The 16,465-nt window shown below is 43.3% G+C and overlaps 1 protein-coding gene across 1 annotated transcript; it reads left to right on the forward strand.

The window, feature by feature from the left end:
• The first annotated feature begins 1,859 nt into the window (after positions 1–1,859).
• AGMAT (agmatinase) lies at positions 1,860–15,859 on the forward strand. The gene is made up of 7 exons (XM_033922120.1): positions 1,860–2,342; positions 4,824–5,026; positions 7,260–7,308; positions 9,290–9,485; positions 9,930–10,109; positions 11,674–11,758; positions 14,901–15,859. The coding sequence occupies exons 1-7, from the start codon at positions 1,978–1,980 to the stop codon at positions 14,972–14,974; spliced, it is 1,152 nt and encodes a 383-aa protein (XP_033778011.1). The 5' UTR covers positions 1,860–1,977; the 3' UTR covers positions 14,975–15,859.
• The last annotated feature ends 606 nt before the right edge of the window (positions 15,860–16,465 follow it).

Below are 16,465 nucleotides of genomic sequence, written 5' to 3' on the forward strand. Positions count from 1 at the left end.
AGATGCGGCAGGAGGGATTGGTGAAGGAGTGGGGGACAGATGCAGCAGGCAGGATTGGGAAAGGAGTGGGGGGCACATGTGGCATGCAGGATTGAGGAGGGAGTGGGGGGGTGCACGTGGCATGCAGGATTGGGGAAGGAGTGGGGGGCAGATGCAACAGGCAGGATCGGGAAAGGAGTGGGGGGCACATGCAACAGGTGGGATCGGGGAAGGAGTGGGGCATACGTGGTAGGGGGGATCAGGGAAGGAACAGGGGTGCACATGGCATGCTGGATTGGGGAAGGAGTAGGGAGCACATGCAACAGGCGGGATCGGGAAAGGAGCGGGGGCGTACGTGGTAGGGGGTGCCCATGGCATGCAGGATTGGGGAAGGAGTGGGGGGCACATGCAACAGGCAGGATCGGGGAAGGAGCAGGGGCATACATGGTAGGGGGGTCAGGGAAGGAGCGGGGGTGCACTGGCATGCGGGATTGGGGAAGGAGTGGCGGGCACATGCAACAGGCATGATCGGGGAAGGAGCAGGGGCGTACATGGTAGAGGGAATCAGGGAAGGAGCAGAGGGTACACGTAGCATATGGGATTGAGGATGGAGTGGTGGGCACATGCAACAGGCGGGATTGGGGATGGAGCAGGGGCGTATGTGGTAGGAGGGATTAGGGAAGGAGCAGAGGGTGCACGTGACATGTGGGATTGGGGAAGGAGTAGGGGGCAGATGCAGCAGGCAGGATCGGGAAAGGAGTGAGGAGTGCACGTGGCAGGCGGGATCAGGGAAGAAGCGGGGGGCGCATGCGGCAGGTGAGATCGGGGAAGGAGCAGGGACGAAGACAAAGGCAGGGAGGGACGCCACCCCCCCAGACGCCTCTCGCCTTCGTTACGCCACTGATTTTAAGTAACACTTGGAGTGGCACCTGACATCCTAACTCCAAAAGAGCTTCTGCACAGATACCCTCCAGATGCGGCCTGAAGAAACAAGGTTTGTAGGGGGAAGCAATGGGGCGGGGCCCCATGTCCTCATTTGGGGGAAGTAACCCTACTTTGACCTGCCCACTTTCCTGAGGTCCTCGTGTCAGTTTTTAGTCTGCGTGCCATTTAACAACTTTGAATAGCTTGGCGCCATCTGCTGGTTTAATCACCTCACTGCTGTCTGATCATGCTGGTCTTTTGGATATACATCTGTGTTGGATGGAAAACTTACCTATTTGCGAGGTAATTTTGCTAATAAAGGCCATAACTGCTGGCTCTGCCTTCGACCTTCCCTAATGGCACCCCTTATGGCACAGTTAAAAATCGAGTCCTTTAGCACATTCAACATGGGTAAGGGTTGAATATGCAACACTTGGCCAACTGATGACAAATGCATAATTTGCTTGGAACATCAGCACTTTTCAATAACAAAGAATAAAAAGTCCAGAACAATTTCATTCTCAACAATTGTAATATAAAGAAATAAAACAAAAACCAAAGGGATTAAGGTAATACCTTTTTTACTGGACTAATTCAATGCATTTTATGATGAGCTTTCGAACCATTAAAACTCCTTTCTGGCATAAGAGCCTGGATGGGAGTCATTCTTCATGGCATTTTCTTCTATCTGTTACTTTCTGACACCTGCAATATATAAAACCATATTTTTAAGGGACAAGACTTTCATTTGGGGACAGAGGACAGGAGTGAGAGGAGAAGTGTCTCTCATATAAGTCAAAGGGACAGAGGGCAGGAGGAGGAGTGTCTCTCACACAAATCAAAGGGACAGAGGGCAGGAGGAGGAGTGTCTCTCATACAAGTCAAAGGGACAGAGGGCAGGAGGAGGAGTGTCTCTCACACAAGTCAAAGGGACAGAGGGCAGGAGGAGGAGTGTCTCTCACACAAGTCAAAGGGACAGAGGGCAGGAGGAGGAGTGTCTCTTCTGCAAGTCAGCAGCTGCACTTTGAGCCTGCAGGAGAGAGCCGAGTGCTGCTATTTCCAGTGCCAGGCAGCATGGCGTCTCTGGTCGCTCTGTGCCCCAGAAGGTTTCTGACAGCCAGTCCTTGCCTGGGTTTGAAGCGACAGCCTTGGCTGAGCAGCAGCAGCAGAAGCCGAGACGGTGCTTCTCGTCCACCTGCAAACCTCCTGCCCAGATCCAAGACACTTTTTCAGCAGTCCTGGCGGAATAATCAGCCCTTGCCCCAGCGGGGGGCTTCTCAGGGACCCTTCAACATGCCACCCAGTGCTCAAAACACAGCCAGGATGGTGGGGATCTGCTCAATGATGAAACTGCCCATCCGGGACTCAGCCGAGGGGCTGGAGGCGGCTTTTGTCGGGGTGCCCCTGGACACGGGGACTTCCAACCGCCCTGGAGCAAGGTGAGGAGCCAACTCATACATTTCACGGTGCAGAAGCGGTAAACAGGGATGTCCTGGTGCAAAGCAGGATTTTCCCAGATCCCAAGGCTTCTGGATTACCTTAACAGAGACTGGCTCTTTTCTGGATTGCCACAGGAATCCCCTGCTGTCATCTGGTTTGGTTTTTTAAATTTTCGATACCGTTCTCTCAGGGGAAGTCAGAACAGTTTACATTCAGGTACTCAAGCATTTTCCCTGACTGTCCTAGTAGGCTCATAATCTAATGTACCTCAGTCAATGGGGGGATTAAGTGACTTGCCCAGGGTCACAAGGAGCAGCGCGGGTTTGAACCCACAACCTCAGGGTGCTGAAGCTGTAGCTTTAACCACTGCACCACTCTAGAAATCAAAATGTAGTTACAGTGAGCTGAGTATAGGACAATCAAGTCATTGTGACATCACTGATGAGGCTGGCTCTTAGGTATTGGTGGAATGAGGGATTATGATGTCACAATAGCAGCTCTGGTTATCAGAGGCTGAAACTTCTCACACTATTTATTTATTCAATTTTCTATATCATTTTCCCAGGGGAGCTCAGAACGGTTTACATGAATTTTATTCAAGCATTTTTCCCTGTCTGTCCTGGTGGGCTCACAATCTTTCTAATGTACCTGGGGCAATGGGGGGATTAAGTGACTTGCCCAGGGTCACAAGGAGCAGGGTGGGTTTGAACCCATAACCTCAGGGTGCTGAGGCTGTAGCTTTAACCACTGCGCAACTCTAGAAATCAAAATGTAGTTACAGTGAGCTGAGTATAGGACAATCAAGCCATTGTGACATCGCTGAAGAGGTTGGCTCTTATTGGTGGAATGAGGGATTATGATGTCACAATAGCAGCTCTGGTTACCAGAGGCTGAAACTTTTCACATTATTTATTACTGTTCTCCAAGGAGAGCTCAGAATGGTTTACATGAATTTATCCAGGAACTCAAGCATTTTCCTCTGTCCTGGTGGGCTCACAATCTATCTAATGTATCTGGGGCAATGGGGGGATTAAGTGACTTGCCCAGGGTCACAAGGAGCAGCGTAGGTTTGAACCCACAACCTCAGGGTGCTTTAACCATTGCGCCACACACTCATTGGGGGGGGGGGGGGAATCCTGTGCCATGACCTCTCTCTCTCTCCAGCTCCTGACTCCTCCCTTGGGTTACCAGACGTCTGAATTTCCCTGGTCATGTCCTTTTTGATCGATTGGCAACCTCAAAGAAGTGGGCTTGTAGCCTGGAATTGAATACTACGTACTAGGGCCAGAGTTTGATGTAATGACAGGCAGTTTATTTCAGGTGTGTGGTACAGCATGAGAGAAGGAACGTAGTATGGAGTGGAGAATGACACGAGGACAAATTTTTCTCCGTCCCGTCCCCACAAGTTTTGTCCCTGTCCCATTCCAGTAAGCTCTGCCTTAACCACACAATCCTCGAACACTTATGATTTTAAAGAGTTTGAGGCTTGTGCGGATGAGGACGGAGCTTAGGTATTGGTGGAATGAGGCATTATGACATCACAATCTCAGCTCTAGAATGTTGCTACTTAGGATTTTAAAGTGTTTGAGGGACGGAGCTTAGGCATTGGTGGAATGAGGCATTATGGCATCACAATCTGAGCTCTAGAATGTTGCTGCTTAGGATTTTAAAGTGTTTGAGGGACGGAGCTTAGGCATTATGACATCACAATCTGAGCTCTAGAATGTTGCTACTTAGGATTTTAAAGGGTTTGAGGGACGGAGCTTAGGCATTGGTGGAATGAGGCATTATGGCATCACAATCTGAGCTCTAGAATGTTGCTGCTTAGGATTTTAAAGTGTTTGAGGGACGGAGCTTAGGCATTATGACATCACAATCTGAGCTCTAGAATGTTGCTACTTAGGATTTTAAAGGGTTTGAGGCTTGTGCAGATGAGGACGGAGCTTAGGCATTGGTGGAATGAGGCATTATGACATCACAATCTCAGCTCTAGAATGTTGCTACTTAGGATTTTAAAGTGTTTGAGGGACGGAGCTTAGGCATTGGTGGAATGAGGCATTATGGCATCACAATCTGAGCTCTAGAATGTTGCTGCTTAGGATTTTAAAGTGTTTGAGGGACGGAGCTTAGGCATTATGACATCACAATCTGAGCTCTAGAATGTTGCTACTTAGGATTTTAAAGGGTTTGAGGCTTGTGCAGATGAGGATGGAGCTTTCAGCAATGGGGCAGGGACAGGAAAAGATCTTGCCGGGACTGGATGGGAAAATGAGTTCCCGTGGGGAGTTGGCAGTAGAGGAAAAGGGTACAGATTTTTCCCCTCTTGAATTTGACGATGAGTGTGTATATTTTCTCTCTCAAGTTTGTACAGTTCTGCCTTCGCTAAACTTCCATAGAGAATATATAGGGTTGCATACCACGCTGCCTCTGCTACTGGCAATGTCCTGAATACCTGAATCTGGCTCTCTTTTTTGTTACAGGTTTGGTCCGAGGTATATTCGAGCTGAATCCGTAATGGTGAGGAGATATAATTCCAGCACAGGAGCAGCTCCATTCCACTCCATTAATGTAGCCGACATTGGCGATGTGAATGTGAATCTCTACGATCTAAAAGACAGTTGCAAGAGAATCCGGGAGGCCTATCAGAAAATAGTGGCAGTCAATTGTACCCCCTTAACACTGGGTAAGGAAAAGAGTCGTGAGAGAGACTCTTGAGCGACTTATGCCTGCATTGTCCCATTAATCCTGGAGAATGCACAGATTGTCCCATATTCACCCCATAAAAAATGTTTAATACATACATTTTCCAATACTGACCCCGTTACTCTAAGAAAAAGTATCTATGTTAAATCCTTGGGTAATGCACAAGTTGTCATACATACTTTCTTTGGTGAGTGCACAAAATTGGAAGCAAATCTAAATGTACATATAAGAGGCACACAGAAAGTAAATAGGGTCTTAGAAAACAAGGCAGGTGATCTGCAGAATCCAAAATGGTAAGCCACAAAAAGCGGCACAGCCAAAAAGATGCGTAGAAACCAAGTTCCATTTTATTGTGAAGACATCGCATCAAATTCATCACATAAAACCTGACACAGGCCGTGTTTCGCCCACATTAAGGGCTGCATCAGGGGTAAATAAAACAGAAAACTATCATAATGAGGCAGATAGTATATACATCAATATAGAAGCTACTTGTCTATAAAGGACATAGGGACTGCAAGAAAAACCTATGGATAAAAAATGCACATTAAATGCACCTCGTAGCAGCCACCAAGAATCCTATGCTAATGAATTACAAGGAGGAGCTTTAGGCGCTTGAGCCAATCAGGGCCTTAGGCCCCTCCCAGTTCATCCCAGGATGCACCGGGAAAGGGAAGGCCTGCCATTTTGAAGAAACAAGCCTGCCAGCAGGAGGGAATGGACATCCCTCCTGCCAAACTTTTTTAACGGAATTCCGCAAGGGTCCATCCTCTCACCACTTCTGTTTAACATCTTTCTGGCTCCCCTGATGACTCTTTGCCAATCGATCAGATTCAATGCATTTGCATATGCAGATGACATTCAGCTATTACATCCTATAGATTCAGATAGTCTTCAAGACAATCCAGGCGATCATTAGTAAGCTCGAACAAGTACATTAGTGGCTTGATGTGTCCAAGTCAAAAGTAATGGTGTAAACAGTAAAGTAGCAGAATGCTGGACTAGTACAAACGGTTTTACATATAATGCACGAGTATGCCTCAGCCCCACCACTCCTCTGCTGTACTATCTTGTGACTGCGGGGAGAATGAGTGGCACTTCATCACTGGCTGCTCATATTTTTAAACTTATATAGTACTTCGTGCATTTTTTTTTTATATAAAAGATGTTATCTCTAATATGAAAGTAGTGTAAATACTTAGCTTATCAGCCAACGTCTGAGAGTCTAACCCGACATGTTTCGCGCCTAGCGGCGCTGTATCAAGGGTCTCCCTAAATACAGTAAAAAAAGAAACAGTTACCATCGTATACTGTATAACTGCCCCTACTACTTAGCCTTCATACTACAGTAAAATTGAAGATTGTGTGCTTATCGAGATCGCGCTGACGCGCTTGTCACCCGACTCATAATATAAAAAGTCAAAAGTAATGCATTTTCCAAGGAAAGACAGCCTTAAATTTGAATTCCCTCTCACACTTAAAGGCACCACTTTTGTGTTTGAGGCTTGTGCGGATGAGGACAGAGCTTGTAGGAATGGGGCAAGGATAGGAATGGAACTCACCGGGCTGGGACTGGAAAATGAGTTCCCGCAGGGACGGGGAAAAATTTGTCCCCCATGTCATTCTCTATATAAGCTACAAAGCATTCTTTCTTTCTAAAAAACTTCAAGAAAGATATTAAAACCTTACTCTTCAAAAAATACATAAAACCCATCTAGCACGACTAGTCTCTACCCAGCCCCCCCCCCCAACCCTCTCTATACCCTTAATACTCTCTAATGTGGTTCTAACTACCCAACAAAGTCTAAAATGCTTCTAATTTACCCAATACTTATCACCTTAAGATCTCAACTTCTCTTTGGTAATTCTTATTACCAAATATTTATCACCTTGAGATCTCGACAACTCTTTGGTACTTCTTAAGTAAATATTATGATATCGCTTATGCTGTTCCTGCAAACTTTTAATGTAAATCTTGATAACTTTGATGTAATCCGCCTTGAACCGCAAGGCATTGGCGGAATAGAAATCACTAATGTAATGTAATGTAAATCTAACTTAAGGACACTTTTGCGACAGTCTTACTTTTGCTTGTATTTCCTCTTCTTGCCTTGAGCTGGGCCTCTGCTATCTGTATTGCAGTAACTCATGGAACGCTACGTTTTCTGAACTTGAGCTCTTTGTGAATTTGTTTTCTTCTTTTAATTTTGCAGGTGGTGATCACACAATCACATATCCCATACTACAAGCCGTGGCAGAAAAGTAAGTTCCTCTCTCATCCCCCCCCCCCCCCCATTCCGCTCATCAGATAAGACTCCCTTATCTGTACCCTCCTTCTCTACAGCCACCTGCAAACTCCGTCCCTTTACCTTTCTGCATAGTATGCCCTGGAATAAACTGCCTGACTGAATGCATCAGGCTCCGTCTCTGGCAGTGTTGAAATCCAGACTCAAAGCCCAATTCTGTGAAGCTGCTTCAATTCCGAACCCCAACCCACCTTCTACCAATATCTGTCTTATCGTTCCCTCTGTAATTCCCCCACCTGAGCACAGTTTATAGATGCGCCTTCTTGTCCAGTTTTCTGGCTTGACTAGATTGTAAGCTCTATTGAGTGTGGCTGATGGGGATTCCCAAGCCCCGCCAGTCGAAGATCTCATCTCCGCTGAAAGAACTAACATGGGTGGCTGCGGTTGCTGCCAGCCATAGGTCCCCCCCCCCCTCCTCATGCACATGCTCAGTTTTCATGCCTATGCAAAACTGAGCATATGGGCATGGAGACTGGCGGCTTTGGGACAGTGCCAGTGGCCATCCAACATGTAAACACTTTTGTCGGGAGGAGGTCTTTGGCTGGAAGGGTTTGGAGATCCCTGCCAGCACAGGTATGTCATTTACTTAGGGAGGGGGTGGCAGAAATTAAATTTAGGTTTACATTAGTTGGGGAGGGGGCAGAGATGACATTTTTGCCCTCCCCCCTTTGGTCTTGGTCCACCCTATATCAGCTATCTGCATGCAACTTAAGATTTCTTATATAAATGGGTATAAGAACATAAGATTTGCTGCTGCTGGGTCAGACCAGTAGTCCATCGTGCCCAGCAGTCCGCTCACGTGGCAGCCCTTAGGTCAAAGACCAGTGCCCTATTTGAGTCTAGCCTTACCTGCGTATGTTCTGTTCCAGCAGAAGACACTGGAGATGTCAAATCCAACTTGTGGTCACCTTAAAACAGGGGTGTCCAATGTCGGTCCTCGAGGGCCGCAATCCAGTCGGGTTTTCAGGATTTCCCCAATGAATATGCATGAGATCTATTAGCATACAATGAAAGCAGTTTCCAAGTTTATTATAAGATTTGATAAATCGCCTATTCCATATTCTAAGCGATGCAAATAGACCTCATGTTTATTCATTGGGGAAATCCTGAAAATCCGACTGGACTGCGGCCCTCGAGGATCGACATTGGACACCCCTGCCTTAAAACAATGATAAAATCCTAAAATTGTTAGCATCATTATCGCAAGGAAGTCCAATATATAGCATTTGAGCGTTGGCGAGACAGAATGCAACTGATATATGCAGAAGTCCCAAGCTGGTTGAAAAGAACAATATTGTTGCCGCGTCAAGGTTTTCTCGGACAAATGCCATTGCAGGAGCATAGCCAGAAGGTCATTTTTTGTTTATTTGTTTGGGGGGGGGGGTGGAAAAGCATTTTTTTCTCAGTTCCTCTCCCCGTACTGCTGCTACTACCACCACCATTGCCAAACCCCCTCCCCCTAAATCATACTTTTGCTGATAGGGATGCTCAACCCCTGCTAGCCAGTTCATCAGGCTGCTCTGGCCTCTACCATGCAGCCGCTGACTGGTGGGGTTTATTGTTGGAGGTGGCCTGGGTATGTTTATCATAATCACAAAAGTAAAATAAAACAGTTTCTTGATCAAATGTCTCTTTAGCTATAAATGACAATATTATTATTAAGACTTAGCCAAAAGGAAAGATTTATAAATTATAAAGAGTTTTACCTCATGCAAAATGGTCGTTTCTTTAATAAGACATTAACTACTTTTTTCTGAGGCCCTCAAGTTCCTACAAATCCAAAATGTGGCCCTGCAAAGGGGTTGACTTTGAGACCACTGCGCTACAGTGTAGGACATCCAAATTCTGCCTTTTGAAAATCACAATTTGGACATTTTGAGACATCCATCTGCTTTGAAAATGAGAGAAGGTCACTGTGGTTTATCTCTTGGCTTTAGGCATGGCCCAGTAGGCTTGGTGCACATCGATGCCCACACAGATACAGGAGACACAGCCCTGGGAGAGAAGATCTATCACGGAACTCCTTTCCGCCGCTGCGTGGAAGAGGGACTCTTGGACTGTAAACGGGTTGTGCAGATTGGGATTAGAGGTTCATCATATCAGCCAGATCCCTACAAATACAATAGAGACCAGGTAAAGAATGATATATCTGAAACAATTATTCTTAAAGTTATGACCCACTAAATATCACCCCAATGATTTTCCCCAGCCTAAGAATTTTTGAGCTCATTATGGTTTCACACCAGCCTCCCTTTGGCTCAGGCAAACTATAATTTCCCTTTTGACCTTACTAATATTAGATGTAAAGTCAACTTGCGTGTACTTCAGCGTAGGTAGGCTCAGAAAATATTATTAAAATATTATTTTCTAGATGGCAATGAGCAAGCAATTCCGTCTTCTTCAAAGGCAAGTAGTTTCCGTGGAGTCATAAACTTAAAAGGATATTTCCAAGAGAAGTACATGAATCCCCTTCCTTACCTCAAAATTCTGCATTTGTTCCAGGCTTGCCTGCTTTCCTTTCACAAAATTTCCTGTCACAATCAGCAGATGATATTATTTTTTTCCTGCTTTCCACAGGGATTTCGTGTGGTTCCTGCTGAAGACTGCTGGTTTAAGTCACTAGTTCCACTGATGAGTGAAGTGAGACAGCAGATGGGAGAGAAACCAGTTTACATCAGCTTTGATATTGATGGACTTGACCCAGCCTATGCACCTGGAACTGGCACACCTGAGATTGCCGGTCTTACCCCCAGTCAGGTACAATTAAGTTTTATATGCTCAGAATCATGGAGGAGGTAACTGGGGGAAACCCCAACCCTACCGCCTTACCGCCCAATCATCACATATGAGAAAATGAGAAACAGATTATATTGTAACTTTATGAATAAGATGCCAAAAAAGACTTAAGGTCTTAAAGAGTGTACGTGTAATGTGAAAAATTGCATTATATTTTCTACATTTATATTCAAGCCTTTATATTTGATTCCTATATTGAGAAGTCTTGTTCCTAGTTATATTTTTATCATTGACTTTGACCTCTCACTTCTGTATATTTTTGAGAGCATTTTCCTCACTCCTTATAATTTTTGACTTACGTCATATCATTCAAAAGAACTCAGCAAACTTATCTTTTTAGCTGTGTGAAATGCTCTCCGTTTTTTACGCGAGACATGTGTTATCATTTTTGAATCTTTGACGCCCACCATATGAAAACTCTTTACATATTTTCATTGGTTCCCTGAGGCAGGAACGAAACGTGGCACTTCGGAACCTGCAAGCTAAAAAGATAAGTTGGCTGAGTTCTTTTGAATGATATGACGTACACACTCTTTAAGACCTTAAGCCTTTTTCGGCATTTTATTCATAAAGTTACAATATAATCTGTTTCTCATTTTTTCATATGCGATGATTGGGCAGTGAGGCAGTAGGGTTGGGGTTTCTTCCAGTTACCTCCTCCATGATTTTGAGCATATAAAAATTTTTTGCACATTATATCATCCATACAGCATATTTATAAGTATCACTTAGAGTGATTTTTTTGTTTGTTTTACGGTTACCGCGTTTGTCCGGGGGAGGGGGGGTGGCACGATTGTTGGGGGGGTATTAGTGGAGGGCCATTGGCAGCGGTGGGGTGTTTTGCTTTGTGTTTTTAAGGGCAGATATTTTGCTTGTGTAATACATGCAAAATATCTGCGCCATTGGAAAAAAAAATGAAAACAAAACAGGCAGATCAGTTACCGACAGGTTTACTGCAATTGGGTTTAGGATCAGTAAAACCCAATGCTAATAGCCAATCAATGTAAGTGAATCAGTCGCTTGGCTATTTTGCATGGGGTTTTACTAATTTGCATGGCCAGATCGGAAAATGGGCGATAGAGGGGAAAAAACACGCGGTGGGCCGTTTTGTGAATCAGGTCGGTCAGCAGCAATCATCGCTAAACCTGTGAAAACAGGTTTCGCGACGATCGCCGACTTAAGTGAATCTAGGCCTTTATGATTTGTGTTTAAGCTGCTGTTAAGTTTCATACTGTGTCTTCTTGTTTCACTGTCTGAAAGGTTAACAAGCGTTCTAACCCACTCATGATTTATCCCCCCCTCCCTCCCCCTTTTACTAAGCCGCGGGGTAGAGATTTCTACCGCGGCCCAGAGTGCTACATGCTCCGACACTCATAGAATTCCTGTGAGCGTCAGAGTATTTAGGACTTGGGGCCACTGTAGAAACCTCTACCCCGCGGCTTAGTAAAAGGGGGGGGGCCTTAATTAGGAGATTTTTTTTGTTGTTGTTGTTACACAAGAAGTGATTCTCGTCTTATTTTTGTAGGCCCTGGAGATTATTCGTGGCTGCCAAGGACTGAATATTGTAGGGTGTGACCTTGTGGAAGTGGCACCGATATATGACGCTTCTGGTGAGTTTCAAGAGAGGCTGCCGACACTCAACAGTTGAGATCGCAGAGGAAAAAGAACTCACTCTTCCTGATTCTCTCTCCGACAGGAGAACCGTAGTTACTACAGGGGAGAGGAGGCGTGGCCTAGTGGTTAGAGCTGCTGCCTGAGCACCCTCAGCTTACGAGTTCAGTCCTAACCTGCTCCCCGTGACTGGGCGAATCACTTAACCCTCCACTGTCCCAGTCCACAGTTAAGATTACTATTCAAGGCATTGTAAACTGCTTTGGGTGAACCTCTTCGTGAAAAAGTGGTAAATCGCAAAAAAAAAAATAAAAATACATCCAGGGCCTCAAGCGTCAGCCAGCTCTGGTTTTCAGGTCTGTTACTGTTTTATCTAAACTATGCAAACTAACCCTATTCTTAAACCAGAGAAGAAAAGAACTTAGATAAATTTAAAAGTCAACTTAAGAGCTTTCTTTTCAAAGACGCTTATGATATTTAGGAGTCCCAGCCTATCTTTGCTTATTCTCATAAGGCTACTTCTTTTATTTCCCTCCTATTGTTTTTTTTTACCATAATCGTCCTTCTTTCTATCATTATTATTGTATTTCATTGCCCTGCCTTTCCCTTTGTTTTCCTTTTCTGTTTATTCTGTTAGTCGCTAATTTAATATGTTTTGTTCAGTGTCTATCTGTCTTTTATAACCCCTGTATTATCTGTAAATTGAATGATTTGTTCATCGCTTAGATATTTGAGTAAGCGATTAATCAAATACTTAATAAACTTGATATGTCTGCAAACATTTGCTTAACATTCATTGCGGATATCTTGAAAATCAAACCGACATTCAGACCTCGTCAAGAACCCCTTTAACTAATTACATGGCCTCAAATTGGTCAAAACGGTAACAGGTTTGCACAGAATGGGAGGAAATGTATGTATTTAAATTAATCTGAAATTCTAACAGAAGCTCGGCATTTGCAGACCAGAATTTTCTCTTGCTGCTGTACGCTCCTTTTTTGATCATATTGAGGCATTAGTGGACACAACCAGAACAAAGGATATGCCTTTACGGCTTAGAAGGGCAAGTTTCAACCTACCTACATACTTGTAAAGTCCACAGGTCATATTTAACTATGGCCATTGCACCAGATTTCAGAGAAAAAGTGTGCACATCACTTTGAAAATTTTATACAGAAAAAAGTACCCACTCAATATGCACAGCTTCTTTCCCTCCCCCCCTCGAGCAAGAGAACACACGTACTTTTAAAAATTCAAAAGTGTTTCCAAACCTGGCTGCCACACAATCCCCAGGACCACATCCCCCTAAGGCAGGTAAACATTATACACCAGAGGTCGTTTTATAATACAATGCCTTTGCAAAAAGTACAAAGATGTGCTGATTTATTAAATACACTCCTAGATTCAGTAGCAATAGAAACATTTATACCTGCTCTGAAGAAGGCATCGGTGTGTGTGTGTGTGTGTAAAACTCACCCTGAAAAAAGTGCGAGTAAAATCTAAACCCACACTTTTAAAACATATGTGCATTTATCATAGTTCTGCCTCTGCTCTGCCCAAATTATGCCTCCAGAAATGATTGCACATGAATAGTTTAAAACAAGCATGTACTTTTCATGTGTGCACTTATTATCTGGGGGGGGGTCACACAATTTATTAAAATCCTTTACACATAAAAAATAATACCTTTTAATGTTTAGTGGGATTATGCTGTAACATGATCATATAGGATAAGCAATTCTAAAAAGGTCTGTTACTGTTTTATCCAGGCAAATCATTTTTAATTGCCTTCCCTGTGTTATAAATCCTCCAGTTTTAACGAGAGGAAGGTCCCAGGCTTAAAAAAAAACACTTCATTTTAAATTAATTGATAAAATATTGGCTGGGCTAAAACATTCCCTGTGAATGTGGAAGTCCTAAAATTTCATGCAAAGTAGATGATAACTTTCATCATAAAGTGCGATTCTGATTTTGCAATTAAAAAATAGGTAAATTGTTGAACTGAAGATGTCTCTAGTGCATATCTGAACATACTACAAGTGTGTTGCATATAAGTGTCACCATACTGGGACAGACCCAACAGTGTCCAATCCAGGTCACAAGTACCTGGTAAAATCCCAAAAGAATAAAATATATTTTATGCTACTTATCCTAGAATTAAGCAGTGGATTTTCCCAAGTCCATCTTAATAATGGCTTATGGACTATATATATATATATATATATATATATATAAATCTAAACTTTTTTTAAAACCCTGCTAAGCTAACTGCTTTTATCAGCCTCTGTCAATGAATTCCAGAGTTTAATTACACATTTAGGGCCTCTTCTATCGCAGTTTGTAGCGTGGTGAGCTGCGCTGATTGGCCCGAGCTGCTCCCGATGCTCATCGAGTTCCTACGAGCATTGGGAGCAGCACGGGCCATTCAGCGCGGCTCTCTGCGCTAAAATCTTCTCAGTTTGATAGAAGAGGCCTTTGGTGAATATTTTCTCCAATTTGTTTTGAATGTACTATTTAGTAGCTTCATTGCATGCCCCCTAGTCCTTAGATAATATAATTCCGGTGATCCATCACCTTCTAACTACATTGGTTAGATTTTTAAAAAAGTAAAAGGTAAAAGGACATGGATTTGATATACACCTTTTTGTGGTACAACCAAAGCAGTTTACATTTTATTATATGCAAGTTCTTTCTCTGTCCCTAGAGGACTCACAATCTGTTTTTGACCTGGTGCAAAGGAGGGTTTAAGTGACTTGCCCAGGATCACAAGGAGCTACAGTGGGAGTCAACCCAGTTCCCTGGGTAATCAACCCACTGCATTAACCATTAGGCTACTCCTCCACTCTGACGGCTCTCAGGGCCCAAGGCGTTCTTTATTCTTGCCCAGTAGTAGCTAAGAAGAAGATGGGAAAAAAAAAAAAAACAACAAATTTTTAGATTGAATCAGGTTGGGCAGACTAAATGGACCATTCTGGTCTTTATCTGCCGTCATCTACTATGTTACTATGATTATGGCTCACCATTGCCAATGGTAAGCTCCTGCTAGCCAAATAACATGCACCCGTTCTCAGGATGGAGGACATAGTATGCATGGAACACTGCAACTAATTTTTTAAAATCCGTTTGTCATCTTTGTTTCAGGTAACACAGCTCTGATCGCTGCCAACATGCTCTTTGAGATGCTATGTGTTCTACCCAGGGTGAAATGCTTCTAATCAAATCAGTCCCATCCGGACATCATCTGAAATCTAAGAATGTCTCTTGATGACTTCGGGATTTTTTAGAATCTTCTTTCCATGTGCCAAAGTATGAGGCCTTTAACAGATTCATCACTACAATTAGTGCATGTGCTGAAGCCCTAAGAAGGATGATTAAAAAGTGGGGGAGAGAGCATTCAGCCTGAACCTTCGAGTGTCAGTATTCCAAAAGCAACAAGATCACCAAATAATTCCACGGAAAAAAAGGGGAAGCCAAAAGCAAGAGGAAATTGTGGAAACGATGTTCTTGATCTAAAAGTTTTAATAGATGTTCTTCACAAATAAAAGTGATGCAGTCTAAATAAGGTCAATCCATATAACACACAGCAAAGAGTAGTGGTGTTTCGGTTATGAACGACCTTCTTCTGTGGTCCAGTCGAAATACGCCACAAAATTTAGATGCATGAGTTCCCGTAGTCTCTCGAGACTACGACGGGAACTCCCCACAGCCATTTCCTATTGGCGATCTTCACAGGGCAGGAGCGTAGGAAGATCACTCCTGCCCCGAAAGCCCGCTAGACCACCAGGTAAGGCCGGGACGCCAGGGGGAAAAGCTAAACTATGGGGGGGGGGTCTTTTTTCCCCCTCCACAAAAAATCACGAATATGTGAAATCGCGATTGTCAAAACCGCAAATGGGGAGGGGGAAGTGTATTTTGACTGCGTCGCTTTTATTTGTGAAGAACATCTGTTATTAAAACTTTTAGATCAAGAACATTGTTTGTATATTTAAAGTGCTTTTCCTGATTCGTTTAGGTTTAAAATTTTTGCAATGCACGGTTAATATTTGAAAATTAATAAAGATTTAGGGGTCGCTGCAATGGGGGCATCATTTCTTTTACGATATCCTTGCAAATGTATTGTAAAGTATAAATCTTGCAATTATATTTTCTTTGAACCCTCTCAGTTGACAGGATTTCTCTCCAGGAGGCGCCTTGAAGGGGATAAAGAAAATCTCAATGCATAAATTTACTCTTGGTCCGTTCTCATCTGACCGCCTAATTTGTAACTTGAATTTTTCTTTTAAATAGCTTTCTCACTCAGGAACATCTTGGATCTTCAATTTTGGGACTTTAAATTTGATTGAGTAAATAGTAATTTTGTTATATAAATGCTACTTCTTTTATTTATTTTATTATGTTGACTTAATCATATTCTGTACAAGAAGTTTATTCTTGATAATATGTTCAAAATATAAATAAAGAATTTAAAAAAAAAAAATTTGAAAATTAATAAAGATTTTAAAAAAAGATCATAATTTCTACAGTTTTCTCTTCTTTTCAGAGTCAGTATTCCAACCAAATTTTTCATGTACTGCAGAAATTTATCAAATGATCTAATTAAACCTGATCAACCCTCCACAGATCCCGACGCATACTACATCTATTAACCGTGTATTCTCCCTGGAAATGGCCAGGCCAACTCTTGTTGTAAACCTCCTAGAACTGAA

This window comes from Geotrypetes seraphini, chromosome 15 (genome assembly GCF_902459505.1).
Source record: "Geotrypetes seraphini chromosome 15, aGeoSer1.1, whole genome shotgun sequence".
NCBI classification, from domain to species: domain Eukaryota; kingdom Metazoa; phylum Chordata; class Amphibia; order Gymnophiona; family Dermophiidae; genus Geotrypetes; species Geotrypetes seraphini.